Source organism: Protobothrops mucrosquamatus, unplaced genomic scaffold (genome assembly GCF_001527695.2).
Source record: "Protobothrops mucrosquamatus isolate PMUCROS unplaced genomic scaffold, P.Mucros_1.0 scaffold179, whole genome shotgun sequence".
Classification (NCBI taxonomy): Eukaryota; Metazoa; Chordata; class Lepidosauria; order Squamata; family Viperidae; genus Protobothrops; species Protobothrops mucrosquamatus.
This window is the reverse complement of record NW_015386538.1, coordinates 489,521-511,638: the sequence shown is the minus strand read 5'-3', so window position 1 is coordinate 511,638 and position 22,118 is coordinate 489,521. Positions and strand designations below refer to the sequence as shown.

The 22,118-nt window shown below is 35.5% G+C and overlaps 1 protein-coding gene across 1 annotated transcript in view; it reads right to left on the bottom strand.

Moving 5' to 3' along the window:
* Window positions 1-11,177, bottom strand: part of ADGRL4 (adhesion G protein-coupled receptor L4) — an 82,633-nt gene extending 71,456 nt beyond the window's left edge. Inside the window, exons 1-2 of the mRNA XM_015813619.1 lie at window positions 10,950-11,177; window positions 9,727-9,891 (exon numbers count right to left, since the gene is read on the bottom strand). Of these exons, the coding sequence (XP_015669105.1) occupies window positions 9,727-9,891; window positions 10,950-11,070 (286 nt within the window). The 5' untranslated portion in view covers window positions 11,071-11,177. The remainder of the gene's footprint in view (window positions 1-9,726; window positions 9,892-10,949) is intronic.
* Window positions 11,178-22,118: the final 10,941 nt, after the last annotated feature.

Sequence of the window (22,118 nt, the reverse complement as noted above, 5' to 3'; positions counted from 1 at the left end):
TTAAAGAACGATAACAAATAAGCAAGCAAATGCTAGGGTTGAGTGAATATATGCTTCTTCCAAATGCTGCTTTTATTAGAGTAGATAGGAAAGGCTAATTCCTTGAGTGAGTCAGAAGTCTGGGTGAGAAATAAAAACAACTATTATTATTTATCCACTAAACTTTTGACCATGCCCCTCCAACACTGCAATTTTATTTGAACTCTTCATTAGATGACCTTAAACTCTTCATTAGATGACCTCTATGTTATTTCAACATACGTATGAAGGCATGTTGTAGTGCTAAACTCACTTGGCTCGCCTTACTTACCAAAGAAAACCAAAAAGAAAACCACTTCCAACTTAATTATCTCAAGAAAAAGCATTTTAAATGCCTCATATATTTCAGGTATTAACTGGGAACAGGACTCAAATTGCCCCACCAAATACAGTAATTACAACATCAATAAATGTATTTATTTATTTGATCAAAACAAATGGAAACTAATTCTAGGCAAAAGTAATCATGTTTTTCTAATTAGGAAAGGAAAAGGATGTTGGCCCAAATAAAAACAGAATGCTTACAATATTGTAATTGAATGGTTACAATATGGCAATGGTCTCATGAAGAATGAATTACAAAAGCATAACCAAGGTCAATATTAAAAACAAGGAGAGATATAATGTACATAATAATCCTAACAACATAAGAATGTACTTACAACATATTATATTGAAATTCTATTCTTCTGCAGGTTCCAGCTACAAATGTCTGGAAAACACTATGATCTTACTATAAGATTATCACTGAAGAGCCTATTCCTTAGATAATAAAGACATTGTTTGGTTTACTCATATTCTAGCAAAACAAATCTCTTAATGCTGTGCTTTTAACACTAGAGTTCATGATGAATTCTTTGCTTTTAACATGACTGTTAACAGTGAAAAAAAACCACTAATCCAAACAATAATAATCCAGACTATAGTTTCTTAGCACCATCTAATTAAAATCTAGTGCCATTTAATTCAGTTATAGACTACTGGTCTAAAATAAAATTAGCCTAGCAAAATTACCAACATGTAGGGTACTGTACAAATTCTGCAGATGTCAATCCCTGGAGTAAGGACCTAAGGGGAGCCTTCTTTTTTAGATTAGGTGGTCAGAGCCCCCGAAAGAGGTTGTCTCAAAGCCCTGAGTCATTAGCAAGTTCAAGAGTGACAACCAGCATTTTGAATGGCTTATAACAGATGCTTAGTAATAACTAAGTAGTAATATTACATGAATAAAGCAACTAGTGAGAATTGGTGTAGTGGCCAAGCCATCCACTGGGAGACTGTGAGTTCTAGTCCCATTTTAGACACAAAGCCAACTGAGTGACTTTGGGCAGTCACTATCACTCTATCCTAGGAAGCAGGCAATGGCAAACCGCTTCTGAAATTTTGCCAAGAAAATTGCAGGACTTAAGAGTCAGTATTAACTGGAAGGCTCCAAATAAATTAAGTAAGTAAGTAAGTAAGTAAGTAAGTAAGTAAGTAAGTAAGTAAGTAAGTAAGTAAATAAGTAAATAAATAAATAAAGTTTTAAAAAATCAACTGCTGCTACAAATTAAGCTGCTACATTCTAGATCAGTTGTATGTCAAGTGCAACTCTATATAGAAGGCATAACAATATTGTAACAATCCAATATAAATAATTGAATCAACAATACCAGTCAAGGTCAGGTCAAACTGTTAAACAATAAAATAATTGTTCATGTATTGTAGATGGCACCACAAAGGACCTCTTAACTGCAACAGTATCATTCCATGCAGTCTTTGCCAATTCGCCCCTGGTTTCCAACCAAGGAGCATAAGAAGGCTCAAACCAGCAATCCATCATATTCTGTTTCCTTTTTCCAACCAGATTTTTAAGTGAAGCCCATATGGAAGAAATGAATATATCAGTATTTTCATATGATGACTGGTATTAACAAATTATTATAATCACAATTTGTAGGCTATACTCATGGATGTATGGGCAATACACCTATCAACCATGAAACTTCCCTCTAATGTGGAGAGGTCATTTTTCCATTGTGATCAAATAAACACAGTAAATCTAGGTGATGGGTTTTTAAGTTGTTAGCTGTTTCCATTCAAGATCTGTTACAGTGGAATTTTTAAAAAAACAAAGCAAAAATGCAGTTTCAATCAAAACCAACTTTCATCACCTATGAAAAATAATATGATTCAGCTTTATGGCAGCTTTGAACAATCAAGCTATTGTTTACCACCTAGGGACTTGAGAGTGATATTGCTTTAGCTTTTATGAATGCATTTATTGCTTTAAATAAATGCATTCTTTCTGAATTCCTTATAATTGCCTGCTCTTTGGGGATTCTGTCACTGTGATCCAGCCTTACTGTGGAACATTATATTTCCACTTTGCCATCATCAGTCCTTCCTTTCAAAAGTGTCTCAATCAATTGTTTCTAGAGTTTATTCTCAGTGTATTTTTATCTTTCCAACACTCCCAACTACATTCCCCTTTTTCATTGCTTTCAAATGTTTTTTTATTGTGGCTTCACTAGATATTATTTTATTTACCATAAGGTGCTGAAGCTGCGTTGCACAGGAGTGATAGATGAAGATGCTTTAAAAGAACTGTTACTATTAATATTTGAGCATTTTAGTGAATCATGTAATTATAATTTAGACAGTCTGTAAAATAAATTTTTCTTTTCACCATGCTGCTCTCACTCTGCAACTGCAAATCTCGATGGAGAAGCATAAAAAGACTGACTGGCATGTGAAGGTTTAATGAGAAAGTTGTCAAAAGAAGAAATATAATATGTAGTACAATCCTCAACATGTTTGCTTGGAAATAAGTCTCACTTAGTTTAACAGGGGCTTCTTTTAGGGAAGACGGTTGCCTTAAATCATGTATATTTCCTTTGAGCTATCAATTATGCCTGCAGAATAGAGGTGGACTATCTTGCAAACTCTACGTTTGGCAAAGAGCAATATTGCATGGATTCATACAGCATTGGATCCCCAGTTGGAATAGGATCCCAACCTGGCATGAATCTGCTCCAATACTTCAAGCATCTAAAGCAAAATATTTCAAATGAATATTGGAAATGCAAAAGTAAAGAAGGGACCTTTTATCACTTATGGTGGACATGTGATGAAGCAAGGAAATATTCGAGTAGGATTCACATCTTAATACAGAAGATTCTCAAAGTGAATATAAAGATAAAAACAGAAACTTTTCTTTTAAGTTTAATGGAAAAAAAGACTTGGAAAAAATGGAACTTTGATGCTATGTATGTTGGTGGTAGCAAGATTACTTTATGCACAAAAATGGAAGGATACTTTGATTCCCACAATGGACGAATGGCTGCAAAAGTTGTTGGAGTTAGCAGAGATGGCTAAACTGACTGCTTTGATTAAAGAAAAAAAACACAATTACTTTTGTTTCTACTTGGAAACCGTTTCTGGACTTTGTGCTTGAGGTGGAAAAACACTTGATTTTGGGTTTTACCAAATAGATAGATTTGTTGTAATAGAAATGGCTAGTTTATATTATTATGTAAAATTAAAAAGTTGAGGTTTGATGTTATTATCTGCACCAAAAGGAGTCGGAAGTCAACACCTTTTCATTCTTTTTCTCCTTTTTCCTACACTTTTCCCTTCCCCTTTCCCTCCCCTATTTTTCCTACTATTTTCTTTTGTATTTTTGTATTCTATATTATAAAATAATAATAAAAAGGAAAAAGCACCTAAAGCAAAAAGTATAACAACCTTTTTACTGTGTATGGATTCATCTTTTCTAGCTTCCCATCAGCTGAGCTTATGGAGAATTGTGTCTGGTTAAATGAAAATTGTTGCATAGCAGAATCATGAAATTGAGGCATTTTCTGCCCAAGTCATGATGTTTTCTGCAGAATTTTCCAGAGTCTTCCAATAAATCCCAAGGTCTACTATGATGTGCTTGAAACTTTTCTCTGAGTTTACAGTTATGAAGGATGAAAGAACTTGTGATAGGTATGGCTTACTCAAGTTGCTCAGATAAGTTAAAATACAATTTACATAGAAACCATGCAAGCGGAGCACAGAGCACCTTGCACCAAATTTCACTTTGCATTTCTTGAAGAATGAATTATGGAGAAGAAGAAATATTCAAGTAAAATTGATTGCTGCTTTCTGTTATTTGGCAGATTTGTATGTTAGAATGTTTAATAATCTTTTGGAAGAGTAAAGAAGGGGTAGGCAGGGGTAGGCAGGGGTATCTGCAGGAATGGATCAGTGGCATCAAAACAGTGGGTACAACCCCTTTTTACATGTGGATGATGCATGGAATACATAATATAAAGGGGTGGAACTTTGATCATCTGGTTGCACTTGCCAGTTTGATGTACAATGCCTTGGGCCAGACTTTGCCAGAACCAGACTGTAACCTGAGGCTAAGGCTAAGGTAGACACTAAGGCAGGCATGTCAAACTCACGATGTCATGTGATGTCGTGCGATGTATCGTGACTTTTTCCCCATTGCCAGCAATGGGGTGGGCGCAATTTCAGCGTGACACATCCGGCCCATGGGCCGGCAGTTTGACATGCCTGCACTAAGGTTTACGCTAAGGTTTAGCCCACATATTTTCGCATGCTAGAAATATAGCAAATAATATTTTAGGAGCTATTTCATACCAATGTCATTTTTCTTTAGAAGGAACTACTTCAAATGGTAGCAGCCTTCCAATGTTAGTCAACAGAAGGTAACACTTTCTTTCTCCATTTAAAATTTTCCTGGAAACTCAGAACATATCAGTGCTTTTTGCTGACTATCTGTTGTCCAAGCACATTTGAATGAAATCAAGTTGGCAAATGTAATGTTCTGTTGTAATTCATCTTCTCAGCCCTAGACAGGTTTAATGGTAGCTTGGTGGCTCAGAGGTTAAGATGCTGGGCTTGTCAGCTGGAAAGCTGGCAGCCCAAGTTCAAGACCCAAGTGCCATATGACAGGGTGAGCTCCTGTCCTCACCTCAGCAAGTGCCAATCTAGCAGTTCAAAAGCATTCAAATGCGAGTAGATAAATAGGTACCACTTTGGTGTGAAGGTAACCGTGCTCTGTGATGTCATGCTGGCCACATGACCACAGAAATGTCTTCGGACAGCGCTGGCTCAATGGCCTTGAAACAGAGATGAGCAATGACTATAGTTGGCAACGACTAGCGAAGTAAAATCTGCAGGGGGACTCCTTTGACAGGTTTAAAGGACATCTTTTTAGAGAAGATTTTGACATTACCCAAGGAAAACATCCTAGAAGCTAATATGAAGGGGGGGGGGAATGTCAAAACGAGTTTGATCTTTTTGATATTTGCTGCAATATATCTCTTGCTTCAGCATATTTTCTTCAATATTTACATTTGTGAAGTGAGAGGGTATATAAATATGATAAATAAAAAAATACTTCAAGAGATATGACAGAAGTCTGCAACAGAGAATAGAAAACTAGTGCCCATTACTCACAAGAAACAAGAAACACCAACAGCTAAGTACTGTGATGATTAATAATTATTCCAACGATACATTTAATGATTACAGTATAAATCCATAATTTGCGTATGCAAATAGGATACCTAGTTTCAAGGACATAGACTAAACTGTTAGATTAGCTTAAACACCAGCACACTCAGTTGTTAATATTTTTGTATGATAGAGAGCTAAAGGAAAGTCACTTGATCTGAAATCAAAGCAACTCTTACACATGATGTCAATATCTTTATTGTGTACATCTCATGCATTATTGTTGGTGTGTTTCAGAATGTATGCTAAATGTTGTGACATTGGTTCTTTTAAAAGATAGCCTGAGTTGTAGAATTACTTCTAAAGCAAATACAATTGCTTTGTATTTGGAAAGAGAGATACTATAGCTTTTCAGAGAAATAGCTACATATGAATTAAAGTAGACCTGACTACCCTATTCTTGATATCTAGGAAAGCTGCTTCTGCTTTTGCAGGGGAGATTGATTTGTTTTGTAAGAATGAAAATTGTGATACATATTTGCAAAATAATATTGTGCTGTTGTGTCTCCACTCTCCCTGTGGGGCTCAATTGAACAAACAACTTTGCTTCATTGTCCTGACATATTTTAGAAAGTTTTTTTTAAAAAAAAACCCTACTATGATTCAACTACTAGTTGAATATTTTGCTACTGTGGAATACTGTGCTATTTCAACAGCAAATTGGCAATTGGCAAGTCAAAAGATAAGGAATAATAAAATAGTAAAGCTACAAAACAGACTGTATGTCAGCTCTTTTTATCTCTAATATGGGGGAAAGGAAGGGAAAAATTCCAAACATTGCATATCATTTACAGTATCTCTTTGTCACCCATAGGTATCCAACAGTACTTGAATTGTTTTTGGATAAGAATTATACATACCACTAATTTTATTTTTCTGCATTTTTCTGCAAAGATTTGATTTATATTTAAATCAAATATAAAACTGTAATTGTAGTTTACATAAATGGTTCAATCTTCAAATACAAAGCCCTCATCTGATTCCTTCTCACCCTTTTCCACATCCTGTTTAACGTTCTTCCCTTCCCTTCCCTTCTTACATACTCAAAGGCGTAATGGATCACCACCAAATATCTGAATTTGTTGCTTGAAATTAACAATGAAATTAAGTGAAGAGCTCTTTGTGAACCTAAACTGTTGAATTGCCTACAAGTGACTTAGTTTATCCTTTGTCCCCTCTGCATCATTATGCACATATACTGAAAAAAGTAATCTTAATTTGATTATGGATTTGTATATGTGTATGTGTTTTATGAAAGAAAGAGAGTGCACATATTGATGTATGCATGTATTCTTGTTGAAGATCTGACAATATATGTGAAAGTTCTCAGGATTCACATTCTGGGGCATGGAGAAAGATTTTAAGAGTTATTGCAGAAGCCCTAGAGATTTGGCAGCAATTTAACTCCTTGATTTTTAGATTCCACTTGCCACATGGATAATAAAACGTATAGTGGTTCTCAAGCCACTTCCTGTCACTGTCATTCTGAGAAGACAGATTGCAGTCGTAGATTGGACCAAGAATGACTGAAGGAAAAGTTCCCAAAGCTATTGCCAGATGCTTTCTGCAAAAGAAACATGCTGCTCTTAATAGTTAAATAATAATCTGATTGTTAATAGTCAATTTGTAAACTGATAAGCAATCAAGACTGGAAGGTGAAGCATAAATGACAAAGATTGGCTCCCAGCCACTTCTTTCTGCTCAAGGAGAACTGAAACTTTACTTAGACTGCAATTCTCCTGCTTTTTCAAACAGTTAAGAATTAGATTTATAATTGAATAAGCTTAGAATAAATTAAATTTATAACTTTGATCTTTTCTTTACCACCATAAATTATTTTTTTCCCAAAGTTGAATTTTATTTTTGTAAGCAATAGCTCCTGTGGCTTCTTTGATTATTCCAATAAAATAGTGCCAGAAATAGAGTGGAAAAATGAGTATTTAAATAACATCATTAACAATATCATTAAAAACTAGCTATTACTGAACAGGTGCAAAATTGTTAAATTGATGCTAATAACAGTAACAGTGAATGTTACCACCTATCTAACTAATATGCTTTCACTGTGGGTGCTATTTGGGGAACTGAGATTCCTGTGAGCACATGAAAATGAATCTGTGTTGATAGAAGAATAACTGCTAACAAAGATTATCAATTAAAATGAAGCCAGCATTTATCTCTACAACAGTAAAAGCCTCTCTATGAAAAAAAAGAAATTGGGAGGGGGGGCATAGACCACAGTATCTAACATATCATTAAGTCAAAGCATTGTTCCATATTTTAGCTTCAAGCTAATTATTATCCTGACTGTCTTTTAATCCTTCCAAGATCTTATCCAATTACAAGATAGTAGATATGTTCTTAGAAGACAGAAAATATTAACCCCCAAACTATTACTGCCTTCAAGAAACATTTTTTTCTTTTAATTTTAAAGTGCTCTATTATTTTGTTCTTAGACATAATATTTCCTTGCTGCGGGAAGTGTTTCTTTTAGTTAAACTACTTCTTTTTTGCATTCCAGCACAAAATATTCAAGGAAGCCAACAAAAATAAAATAAGCAAAACATACCTCTAACACAATAAAACATCAACCTCTCCCTATGCCAGGTCCTTGGGAAGAACTCAGTAAGTGATAAAAATGCCAAATCCATTCTGAACATTTGGCTGATTGTGCGATGAAATTAATATCATTTATTTAATTATTTCTATTTTAATTAATATTACAATGGTAGTTTCAGCTATCCTAGATCCTCAGGAAGGGTCTGATAATAAAAAGTATAAAATCTAGTCAGAAATTCTGCATGCTGATTTGGGGTACTCTTCACTTGAAAAGCTGCATCTTTGTATATCCTAAGTATACAGCAATACCCCTGGGCATTTTGGGAGTTTAAAATGGAATCTGGTTTTCTATTAATTGAGGAGAAGGTTGATCATAAACTTCAAAACAATTAGATAAGAGCAAAAATGCAATATATTACCGTAATCAATATCTTGAGAAACACCACAGAACAGTGTTTATTATAATTGGATAGAAGGTATCATGAATATAATCATGAAAATGAGCATTAATTTGCCATCTGTTGTATTTGCAACAGATTATTTTCTATATTTGTTATATGTGCTTGCAATATGTATAAATATGAATATTTAATCTGTGTTTTTATGTTGGCAGCTTAATAGCTGTAATAATGACACGTCAAAAACGTGCACAGAATCATAGGCCGATATGGCTATCCTGTAAAAGCTTATTCAGTAAGAAGAACTTTTCTGAATAATTTGGGAATAATTTGACAATAAACATGCCTAGGATTGACAGGTTAAGCATTTATTAAAACTTAAACCATAGATAAAATCCTTCATTAGCACCTAAAACATAGAGAGGAATCAACAAATAATTATCCCTCTCCAGCGATTCTGTCTTCGGTTGCTCTATTATGAAAGTTACTTCAAAGCAAAGTGACAGTGAGTAAAAACTTTGCAGGTGACTGTTGAACAAACAGGATATAATTTTCAGAAAACTGGCATTGTAAAGTATAATTTTTATTGCCATTGAATTTTTCATCCGGCTAACAATCTATTGTGCTAAGCGCTATGCGGTCCATTCTTGGTTTGGAAAAGCTCATACTGCTAATGCTTGTTTCTCATGAACTGCAATGACATCACAACATTCTACCGGAATTCCAGATTAAGGATGTGCTTGCCTGAGCAGTTGCACAAGCCTTAAGAAATGCCATAATTTCAGGAACAAACTACATTATACAGCTGTACACATTCTGAAAACGATTCAGAAAAAACTGAACACAACATCCAACAACCCTTCCCCATGCCTTACCATTTAAAGCAGCCACATCTCCTTTTGGGCTTCTGAGTGAGCCTTAACAGAATGGATGCTGTTGCTTTAAGAGTCTCTTTAATTCTAATGAATTAATGTCTGTATCAATTGTATCTTTTTTTTAGATGGAAATCTAAAAAGTCTGCTTTAAAAACAGGTAACTGCTGTGCTTGCACTTGGGCAGGATTCAAAGCATTTCATCCAAACGACTTGCAAAAGAATCCCCAGCTCTACAATATTATTATACAACCTTCATATATCTACATTTAGTGTTCTCACCATATGATGTTGGATGTAATTACAAGACTATCAAAAGGAGGAAAAGTTATCAAACAAAGCTAGTCTCTCACCATAGCAACCACTGTTACCATCTGCATCAATCCCAGGTCCGGTGAATCCTGGGCTACAGTAACAACCATGGATTCCATTGCGAACTTCACATTTTGCATACTTGTGACATGGGTTGGTACAGTTCTGGAGGCTGTAGCAACTATCCAGCAGAGTGGCAAGAAACACTACAGGGATTGAAAAGCAACACAAAATTGCTCATGTTAAGAGTAAACCACATGCTGAATTTTAAAACTAGCTCTACTTCAATAAGTTTGGGACTTACTAGCATGAACCTGAGGCATCCTATTCCCAAATGGAAAACTACATTCCCACAACTAAACTTTTAAAAGCTCTCCTAAAAAATAGTTGTATATCTGAGTAAGCATTTGAAAATATTTTTGTTAGGAATGTTTTATTGTCTCTGTCATATTTTATGTTGCTGTTTTTTTCCATGCTTTCATAAAAATTCTTTCCTTTGTTTTATGTATACATGTGTGTATATGTGTGCGTGTTTATATATATATATATGTGTGTGTGTGTGTGTGTGTGTGTGTGTGTGTACATCTCCCCACACATACATATACAAATATATGTACATATTTGCTTGTGGATATTAATATAAAGAAAAAAGAACGAACAAACATTCAGTGGGATTTACTCCCACATTTTTTAAAAAAACTTAGCTTAATAATCAAGAAGTGCTTGGGTAAAACCAATCTGTATAGAAGAGAATGTATTTACCTACATACTGCTTTTCTGTATCATAGTCCTAAGATACAAATCTAAGATTAATTGCTTCATGAAAATCAGAAACTGCTTTCTTAAATAATGATGACCCAAACTACAATAATATATATATATATATAATATATATAAAGCTTAAGATTAAATAATTTTGTAAATATAATGTTGATCTGGCTCATATCCTCTGTGGCATTATTATACATTATTAATATTCTTTCATGCAGAGAATGCATCTTTTTTTTTAAAAAAAAACTGGCCATTTATAAACAAATAAATCTTCTTTGGCTGTGTTTTATTACAATGCAATTTCTCCTCCAGATTCAATGAGAATGAATTCATAATGATTCTTGCATGCCAGTTCTTACAGATGCTAAAAATCTGTTGCACTTATCAAATGTAGCAACTACCATAAAGGGATTTCTATATTGTTATAAGAATCTTGTTTCTTTCCTAACTCTAATTTAGTCTTAATCTTTATTCAGAAAGGGAAATCACCTACCTAAAAGCAAGAGAAGCTTCATGGATGGTGCTTCTACGAAGTGTCCAGTTTCGAGTTCCGTTGTTACAAATGGAGGAATCTTGTTGGATGGTGCATGCTCATGTGCCCAATATCCATACATGTCAACAGAAGACAAAATCCTTGTAAAACTGCTGACCTTACGATGACATGTATCCTTAGATACGCTCTTCCAGATCTTTTAATGAAAGGGCAAGGTAGGTTCAAAAGGTGAATAACGAGTTGGGAGACAAAAGAAAAGAATTATATAGAAAGGCTAACAGAAAAGATGGGAATGTCAAGATCAGCATGGAAGGTGAGTACAGAGGTTGAGATGTTAAGAGCTGTGGAAAGAGCTGTAAACCAAACTTGGCTTTGGAAGGCTATGGAGAACAGAGCAGAAATAAAAACAAGGAGCAAAGCAGATGCTAACTTATTATCTCTCTTTGTTGAAGGTGGTTGAGCATATCAAAACTCTAGTATCCCCAAAGCTTGTGAAGTCTGATTGATTCTGCCTTGTTGATGGCTTTCCTTGAGTATCCAAAATATCCCAGCTGCTATATAAAATGTTGTCACTTTAACAGCAGCAGTATAAGAAGGAGGTACAGGAAATCCACTAAGATTTCTTTTGTGTGGAAAACAAAGTTGTAAAGCTCTGGAAGGAAGTAGGCAGGAAACTGAATGTGCAGCAAAGAATTTCAAGGCCAGCAGGGAAACTTACGCAGGGAGATATAAGTTGAAACTCTAAAGGAGGTGACATCACAATAATTAAGGGATAAAAGGAGCAATGAAACTATACTATGCAGTGGGGAAGTGGGAAACAAGAATTTTTTTAGACCAAACAAAGAATGATGAAAAAAAATGCATTCTCTTTATCTCTGATGTGTTATTTCCTGTTATAGCCTCTGGTCTGTGTGACTGTTTGGAAGCTTGCTGTAAACCTCTTCAACATGATGTACTGAATTGTCATTCTCTACATAAGGAATACCTCATTGTTTCTGTTATGGCATCATCTTCCAAGACTTTGATTGAATAGAAGTTTGACTACAAATAAGATGTAGTGCTCAAGATTTCTTGAGAAAGTATTTCAATGTTTATCTGAAAATACCATATAATATTAATAATAAGGTGAGTGCAGGCCTTATGTGTGAAGGCAGAGGACTTTTTCTCCAAGTTGGATGTAGTTTCCGCTAAGCACAAAAGCTGTGGGAAATCTTACTGTGTATTCTCAAGCTGCCTCCTGTTTCACTTTGAGCAAACTCTTCAAAAGAAATTAAATTCAGAAGATCTTGAACTGACAGAAGTATCAATCCTCATTTTCGTGATGCTTATGGGAAAGGATTTTTTCTTTTTTTTTGATATACACCATCCTTACTCCAACATACTCCATGCCATTTTGCTTGTGCTTCTCTACAAAAGAAGTCTACAGAAAGGGAAGCAATTTTTTTTTCTGTTGCCTATCACTCTCCTGCCATGTTTTGTTCATTTTAGGGATAGTTTACACAAGTACCAATAGCAATAAATAACAGCAGAAAGGCCCAGAAGGAGAAATGTAATGATCTCACAGATGTCCAATAATTCCTTTTTTTTTTTTTATACCTATTCTGCCTGGACAATGACTGAATGAAATAAATGCCCAGACATATAAAACCATATAATGTGATAGGATAATTTTCTAGTCTGGAAAATTCACTAAACTATACAATGGGTGCCAATATATATTTTTTAAGATGAAAAGCAGACCCATGGGTTCTTACAACTTTTAAAGCTTTAAAATTGTTGTGCTAGTAGTGAGAAGTCTCCTGCCATAAATTCCAGTGAAAATGGATTCCCAAATTCACTCCCAATAGGACTGAGACAGATGGGGTTCTTTTTCCATCTTATTGTTTTCTGTCTGGACTGTATTTCATTTTACAAGGGATTTATAAATAACTAGACTGTAAACTGTTTAAGAGCCACCTTCCTCAGTTTGTCCAGTTTTACACAAAAAAGGTACATCAAGCTGTCAATCACTTTTTGGGCGAGGAGGTTTTGGATAGGAAACGATATTAAAGCAAAATCCCGCTGCTGTTGCTGCAGCTGCAGCATTTATGCCTATCAATGAGATTTCCCCATTTTCAATCTCCCCACTAAAAAAATCCAACACAAACAAACAAGGACCAGAAATCAAATGGGGAAAGTTCTGATTTTATGTCCACAACAACTGCACTGAGTAAACATTGGTATAATTGGTCCCTATCATGCAGGAAGAAGGCCTTAGATTAATCTCTGCTTGATTGCAGTGTGTGTTATGAAGGGAAATTTGTGTTCTTGAATGTTTTTGTCTATAACAAGTCTCACTTCATGTAACAAAGCAGGAAGAAGCATGTCCTTACACCTAGCCAATTTCTCTTTTAGTTAACATTCATCCTCACAACAGATCCCACCCTTTCTTTAATTTATTACAATATTTCCACCTGTATTTCCACATCCCCCATCAGTTTTGTCATTTTAGTAAATACATTATCAAGGTACACAAATTCAGAGGTGGAAAGGAGGAAAAAAGATGAAATTTGATGGGGAGCTTAGATGAGCCAAGAAGACAGGAATGAAAAGTGAAAAGCAGACGGGAGCAGGAAAGGGGTCAGCCCATAAGACTATTAAGGATAATACAAGAAGCTTACATCAGATGTAGCAGGCAACAGAGAACTGGCAGAGATGACAATTTAGGAATGTCACAGCACTATCTTAATGGAGGATTATTTTCACAACAGATTAGTGGCAAACCTGAATGTTGAGGGTATCAGCAGGAACCTGAAGAAAATGAGGTTGCAATAATCAAGGATGAAGAGGAGGATGGACTTGACAAGTTTTATATTTTTGTGGTGAGAATGAAGAGGAAATGGAAGATTTTAGAGACATTTGGGAGATAAAACCACCTGGATTTAGTGATCATATCTATCTGTATATGGGGATAAAGAGCGAGTGACACCTGAGAAAGAGACCATAGAGTATGGGGGGGGGGAAATACCTTCAAAATTGTCTGTATTATCAAGTTTTTCTGGTGACTCTGAAATCACAGTGGAGAGAGGGAAACCTTCCTGAGTGAAAAATCAGAAAATGTTAAGCTCTTCTCTATAACTGAATAGAGCAAAAAGCACAAAATGCTAAATCTGCATTTGGTTAAGCACGTAAAAAACATTCTAATCATCAGTTCGGTCAATTTTAGTGCCTGAATTTCAACAGTGATACAAATTCTAGCATGAAACAAAATGGACTAGTGTTTGTCTTTTGTCAATCAATAATCTGAAAAAAAAAAGTGCCAGAGAGAACGTGTGCTAGTGGAAGTCATATGCAGTAACATTTGCATTTAAAAAGTCTGCATAAGGAAAATGTCAAAGTATGAAAGCTGGGTGAATCACATTAAAAATCTTTCTTGAGCAATTTACTGCAACTGTTACATAAATTATGGGATGATACAGGAAAAGCTTCCATATTTTATGGACTATTGCATGTGTAAATTTAAACTTAAATGTAAGGGTTTTTTTCCTCAAAAAAGCAAGCCTATAGAATACAGTGGTTGGTCAGCAAATAATAGAGCAAACATATTTTTTGGGAGATTTGGCCTTTCATTTCAGATTTGCCAGTCCTATGTTTACTTAGAAACAATCTCCATTATATTTAAGTGCATAACATTGTACACTTATTCTTGAACTATGGTTTCTGCACCAGTATATGCCATGCTTTATAGCAGAGGTCTCCAAACTTTGCAACTTTAAGACTTGTAGATCTCAACTCCCAGAATTCCTCAGCTGGCTGAGGACAGCACTGGTATTATTTTATTATAGGAACAACTAGAAAGATTTGTTGTTGGGGGAAGTGTCAAAAAAGTCCAAATGGAAGTTGTGACCACACAATTAAAAACTTGTCCCTTTTGTACATTGGACATATGACATCTGCAAAAACATGTGCCACAAATAAAAATGGGGAAAAGCATCATTATGGTTGCCATTTTGACTTTGTTGATACCCTGCATACATCTTGTGAATAGTAATGTCATCGACCTTCCCCTCCTCAAGTTTAGTTGTAATTTGGGAGAAGGAGCTATTTTTTGTGATCTCTCCTTTGTGTGCTCAGGGGCCAGTTAAGACTCCTGTCACTTTACTAAAGGTGGGTTCCTGGAAGACATAAAATTGATTGGAACTAAATATGCATTATAATTTTCTTGTAAGTCTGCCTTAGTATGGGAGCAAAAGGGCTATTATGTTACAGATTTTTGCACCCTACCCACATGCATAAAAGGACATTCAATTAATATGGATCAGCATACTGTATCTGTCTGCCTTAGGACTATTGGGATTGTGATTCATTGTTCAAGATGCCTTAACACTGACTTCAACTCCTAGTGAATCTTCAATATAGTTGTGCAGTTTTCTGGGCAAAAGGACAGAAATGGTCTGCATAGTCTTCTACAGCCCTGAGAGCCTCTGGTCAAACTATTAATCAGGACTGACTCTGCTAGGCCAGACAAGATTCAGGCATCTTCCCTTCAATAATGTATCCTTATATTCCATGTGCAATAGGCTTTTGACAGGGGAATGATTTCTCACACAAAATAACCCCAAGCTGTGTTATTTAATCCTGGGTAGAGGATTGCATCTACTGGTTTATTTGTTTATTTGGTGAGAGGGGTCCTATCTCTTTGCACCACAGCCATGATCTACTGCAAGGATCTGTGGCCTTTCCTTGGTGGGCTGTCAAACTTTCAGCCATCCTAACCCGTCTCAAAGCAGAATCTGCAGTTTGCACAGCTGCAAATTTTACAGTGCTGTTAGATTGTCTGTAATTTTTCTTCCCTAATAGTCTGTCACATTCCATTTGCCTTCTTGACCTTTGCAGCATATTGAGCTGATGTTTTCAGTGAACTATCCAAAAGGCCTCTGTATTTGTGCTTTTGGATTCCTTTGTGTTTTATTGCTGCCTGCTCACAATACATGGTTTTCTGGGAGGGAAAAGCCCACCATATTGCCTTTTCTTTCTAAAAACATAATTTACCTCATCATTCTCCCATGTTGGCTAGGTGAGGCAGTGTCAGTAATATTTACCTTTGCCTCTGTGAACTGCATAACTGTGACCTCTTAAAGCAAAGGTAGGATTTCCCATGGTTTCAGACTGTTGTGCCTGCCAACATTTTTAGGAAAGCCTCCAGGTTTCAGACAGTTATAATTCACACTGTAAAACCTCCTAGAAGTTCAAGTAGGAGATCCTTTTAAATTAAACCAGCATCTGTCACTAGAGAAGAAAAAAGTTATGATTTTAATAATTCTTGCAATACTTGCTCCAGTTCCAAACAGCAGAAGAGAGGAAATGTCAGGCAGAACTAAGAATTATGTAGAAACAATATTTTAAGAGCAATTTAAAGTTGGAGTTTTCCAACTTTAAAGCCTGGGCTGCTGTTACACAACAGGCAGTTGTGTACACTGTTGTGTTACACAAACACAACAGTTTGCCCTTCTTAATAAGCATCCAAAGTAGGCATACACCCAAATTATTTGTGTTTAAATTTTGAGATCTTTCATACAACTGTAAGATCAGTTGCCTTCATAGCACCTAAATTATTTAAGTTTTGAGGTCTTTCATACAACTGTAAGCAGCCTGTTTGGCTGCTCACTTTCTTTTGCATATCCAGCATTTTATATACGCTGATAGGAAGCAAATTGCTTTCAGACAGGCTTTCAAAGGAGAAGGTTTCTCATTTGTAAAACGTGGAGATCTTGTGCTTATCTTGGTTGCAGCTTTCTATTTCTTATTTACAATCAGCTTTGCAATGCTTTGCAGCATTCCTGGCTTTCTGTACTTATCATAAAGCCCAAGGGAAATGGACACGCAATAATCTCTCTGCTGTGGCTTTTTTCAGATCAGGAAGTGGGGGCAATCAAGGATCCGCTGAGCTATGGAGAGATATGAAGTAGGAAAAACAACAACCGGGAGCTTCCTCAATCAACCGTCTCTCAACAAAGGTGAGCTTAAAAATGCCACCGAAAGAAATTCTAAAAATACCCTGAAAATGAATCAGAAACTTGAGCCTCTCATGGGGGGGGGGGAGGGAGAAAGGCTTTGAAGGAAGGAGGAGAATACATTTTGGCAGAGTATTTTTCACTCAGGCAGATGTGATTCAAAACAACATCACACAAAAGTTTAGTGCAGCAGCACGTAAGATTACAGTCTTTAAAGGAATTCAGCCTCAAGAAAAAGGAAAGCTAAAGAAATTAGGTGCGTTCGTCTTATATTATTGTTTACTTTTATGCCTGTTTCCAACCAAATGTTCAGGATGGTATACAACAAAATCAAAATGCATAATTAAAAACTACATAATCAAATTATGACAAGTCAAGAGAAATAAACAATAACCAACATTACCACATTGAAGATGTTTAAACATTAAGATTAAAAATTAATAAGAAAGAAGACATCAGAAATAAACAACAACCATTATATGAAGCCTGAGGCAGAAAATTGGACTAGGACTGCAATGTTTATACTATATGCATATTTATTTGTAAATAAGTATCACTCTGTGCAGAGGTACTTACTCTTAGGTAATTGTATAGGAATATATTCATTAAAAAGGAGTCATTCTGACATGTCTGGTGTAACCTCTTGAATAGATTTTATTTTATGCATTTATCAATGTTGAATGAAAAGATTTTCTCAGACAGAATCACATAGAAATAATAAATTCAGTTACATGAAGGGTGGGGTTTTAATTATACAGTTGTGGCCACTGTCTTGACTTTTTTATAGAACACACTTGTACGTTATTATTTATTTATTTATTTATTAGGTTTGTATTCTAACTTTATTACTTTATAAGTAACTCAAGGTAGTGAACACACATAATAGTCCTTCCTTCTTCTATTTTCCCTACAACAACAACCTTGTGAGGTGGGTTGGCCTAAGAGAGAGTGACTGGCCCAAAGTCACCCAGCCAGTTTTCGTGCCTAAAGCAAGACTAGAACTCACAGTCTCCTGGTTTCTAAGCCAGCACCTTAGCCACTCTAACAAACTGGCTCTCTCTATATCATAGCAGTGTTCCAATATCTCAGGGGCTGCCACAAAGAAGAGGGAGTCAAGCTATTCTCCAAAGCACCTGAAGGCAGGACAAGAAGCAATGGATGGAAACTAACCAAAGAGAGAAGCAACCTAGAATTAAGGAGATATTTCCTGACAATTAGAACAATTACGGTAATCAGTGGAACAACCTGCCTCCAAAACCAGTGAATGCTCCAACACTGGAAGTTTTTAAGAAGAGACTGGACAGCCATTTGTCTGAAATGGTATAGAGTTTCCTGCCTGAGCATGGGGTTGGACTAGATGATCTCCAAGGTACCTTCCAACTATTATTATTATTATTATTATTATTATTATTATTATTATTATTATTATTATTATTATTATTATTATTATTATTATATTAGCATAATTGATATGAATAAGGATTGTGAAACAGGTAGGCTTTGTTTCAGTGTTATGCATGCAAAGTTATTTATTCATCTAAACAACTATCATTGGACACAATATCTATTTCTTTTTTATTTACTTTCTGGCATAACTATTTAAACAAGGAGTAAGAGATTTCATATAATCTTGAGAACATGATGTTTATTGGACTGAAGTGCCCACAGTCAGCTTTCTTCTGCCTTTATGGTGATTTTTACAATAGTATTGTTAATAATATAATCATTTAATTTAATGTAAAAATAAATATAAAGTTGAAAGACCACAAAGCAAAATAGCAGCTTTCAATTTTATTTTTTCCTCTAAAAATAAAAACTTTGGGCCTATAAAGCTGTTGAAAGAAAAATCTTCAGGTCCAGTCCAAGCCGGGAATAAACAAAATGGAAGCTGCTTAGGAAAGAAGGTTCAGTTTATTGAAGAACAGAACAAAAACAGCATGCAGTTCTGGGAAAGCTGACAAAATGGAGCTGGGAGTGGTGGGTTTTTATACCTTCTTGGGCTTTTGTGTTTGGAGTTGTTCCTGTTCCTGTGGCTTTGTATTTGAGGTTCTTCCTGTTCCTGTGCAATGAACTTTGACCTGAGCTTCAGTGTGCCCTTTTGCTTTTCTAATGGTGGTGGGTTAATCCTATTGTGTCCTAAAGGTCATGTCTTTAGATTTTGGGTGGGGGGGTGAAGATTTTAGGGGTCTTTGTCTTTCTAATCCCATCAGTTCCTGGCCCCACTCTTCCTGAATGAATCACCAAATCTGCATTTCTAAAAGCTGGTTTCTGCTTGAGGCAGAGAGACTTGGGGAGGGTGGTTTCTGCCTAAGATTTTCTATTATTCCTTTGGGGAAATATAATATTCTGTCTTTTTTAATATTCCTCAAAATATTAAATATTCTCTGGGGGAGGGTGCTGACTTCCTACAAAACTTTAGTAAACAATCTTAGTAAAGAATAATAAAACCATAATTGCAGTTAGTACTAGATTTGAGGGTGAGAGGGGCAGGGGTGTCAGAAGAATCTGGTTATAAAAAGTTAACATAGTGACATGATGGTACAATTCAATCTCCCCCTGTTATTTATTTAATAAAATTTTTATGGCTGCCCAACTCACTCTCAGTAACTTCAGGCAGCTTACAAGGGTGTTTTTATGCACGAGTCATATGCACACACACACACACACACACACACAAATACACACACACACCACAGATAGGGCAGAGATTGCAGAGTTGCAGCCACCTTCTTGACATTTTTCACCATACCCATCAAAATGGGATATTGCTTTACTAGCTTCCATTTGAGTAACAAGGCAGTCTGTGACATGTTGTATCTGAATGGCAGCCCAGTTAGTGAATTAGCAAGACTCATAGCAGCAACTCTGGGAAATATGTGACATGTATTTAACATTCCTACTATGCCCATCCACATAAAAGCATTGGATACATCTAAGAGCAACATCTTTAAAATAAAACTGTAGTATTGTTTATATATAGCTAATGCAAATTTGAAACATTCTCCTTCCTTCCTTCCTTCCTCCCTCCCTCCCTCCCTCCCTCCCTCCCTCCCTTCCTGGATGAAAACAATTTTAAGGCACAGTTTAGCTTATAAACAATAGTTCTACAGCAAGTTAAAAGGTTTGAGATAACCTTTTTTTTCTTCACTGTTTTTATTTCTCTGTGCTGAAGAGAAACTGGAAAGCTTGATGGGTACAATATAAATGATGTATCTTGTTTATGATGCTTCTTATGCCAATTTCTGTAGGATCTGAGTGGAACCATATGATTATAGTCTTAGGTTGTCATGTAAATAGACTAATTTTGTTCCATTTCCTGTTCCCATCATTGTCCTTGTCAATAGGATGGATAAACCTTAGTATCTTATTCTGTTTCTGATTGATTCACATAGCTGACATCAGAATAAATTAAACTTGTGCCTACATGAACACAAATTCTTTCTTTTAACAATGACTTATTGAATTTAATGCCAAATATACTTTGTTCACAGTCTGTATTTTAGTCATTTGGCAAAAATTGTAATGCAGTCTTATCTCAAAAATTGATCTGTAGTTTTGTGCATTTTCCTCAGTGATTCATATCACTGGGGGGAGGAGAGGAAGAAAATAATATTTAGTTATTAGATAAGTCAGTTTTAAATGGCATTCCAGAGGGACAACTCATTCACACATGGGTTGATATAGACAATACATATTCCTTTAATTGCAATCAATTTTTCCATTGACTCCAGAGAAACTGATTTTTGATCAGATTAATTCAATTCACACTTGTACAAAAATCAATAGTTGGCTGATGGTTTTCCCACACCTAGATAGCTTGCATTATGGGAATTGATTGTCTGGATCATTCACTGTGAACATAAACCATGGTTAGACCTTTGACACAGCCAAGATCATTGCCATATGGTGGTTTGTGGTGGTCAATTTAAAAGGAATGGAGGAAGCCTATGGCAGTGGCCATAATAATGTGTCTGGAATCTCTGTAGGTTTAAGCTGCCAGAAAATTGCTTTCATACTAAAGGTTGTGCAGTTTAAATAGTTATAGATCAGCTGCTGATTATTTCTTTATGTAAGTCCTCAAGAAACTATTTTGAGAATGAAATGTGCCAACCACAACTTATATTTTTATGGAATAATAATTTACATGGAATCTTATGTTAATGCAATTATTGCGTTAGCCCTACTCCATCAAAAGGGGAGGTGGAATCAATTTTACTATTTATTTTCTTGTCATTCATCAGTTTTATGCTTATTAAATGAGTTAGGGATAGTATATTCTATATACTATAATTTAGTGCTTTTATGTCTTTGGACAAGCTTCTTCAGACCTTTAAGGGGAAAAGCTTCAAATTTCTGAGTGGAGAAAACAATGGTCTTAAATGAAATATGTTTAATTACTCTAAGTTCCTATTCTTTCTTTATGTTTTGCCAGTATATACCCAGCCCATTGCTTAGCTCATGAGACTGACACTGAGATGGTTGACAAAGAAATTGGAATTGAATGTGGAGCATAGATTTATCAATCAAGATTAAAAAACAAACAAAAAACATTACTACAAAATAAAAATAATGCATTACAGTAAAACAATAAGCAATAGCAAATCAAAACAAATATCTCTGAATAAACAGCTATAATGTACAAGACAACACTGTAGAATATTCTTTCTATTCCCAAGAGTCTCTGGAAAATCTGAATTGTTATGGTTTTCAAAAAAAAAAAATCAAGATGGCTTTTCTTTTTTGTGGAGAAATGCTTTTCCAAAAAGATGGGGGAGGGAGAGGGCAGGGTACACTTTGAGAATTGCCAAATAGCATTGCGGTTTTCTAGGAATGAGCAATTGCAGCATACTGAACAGACTCCAACATATACTTAATTATTGGTACTGTATGTAACATTTTCTATTAATCAAATGAAATAGTGCATCTAGTACAGGGGTCTTCAAACTTGGCCCTTTTATGACTTGTGAACTTCAACTCCCAGAATTCCTCAGCCAGCGTGCCTGGTTGAGGAATTCTGGGAGTTGAAGTCCACAAGTCATTAAAAGGGCCAGGTTTGAAGACCCCTGGTCTAGTATATAAACAGATATAACATTAGACTTTAGAAACTAAAGTTCTTACTTAGGGTTAGTTCAATATTGGTGAAAATCTTTCCAATATTGATATGGCAAAGCCCCAT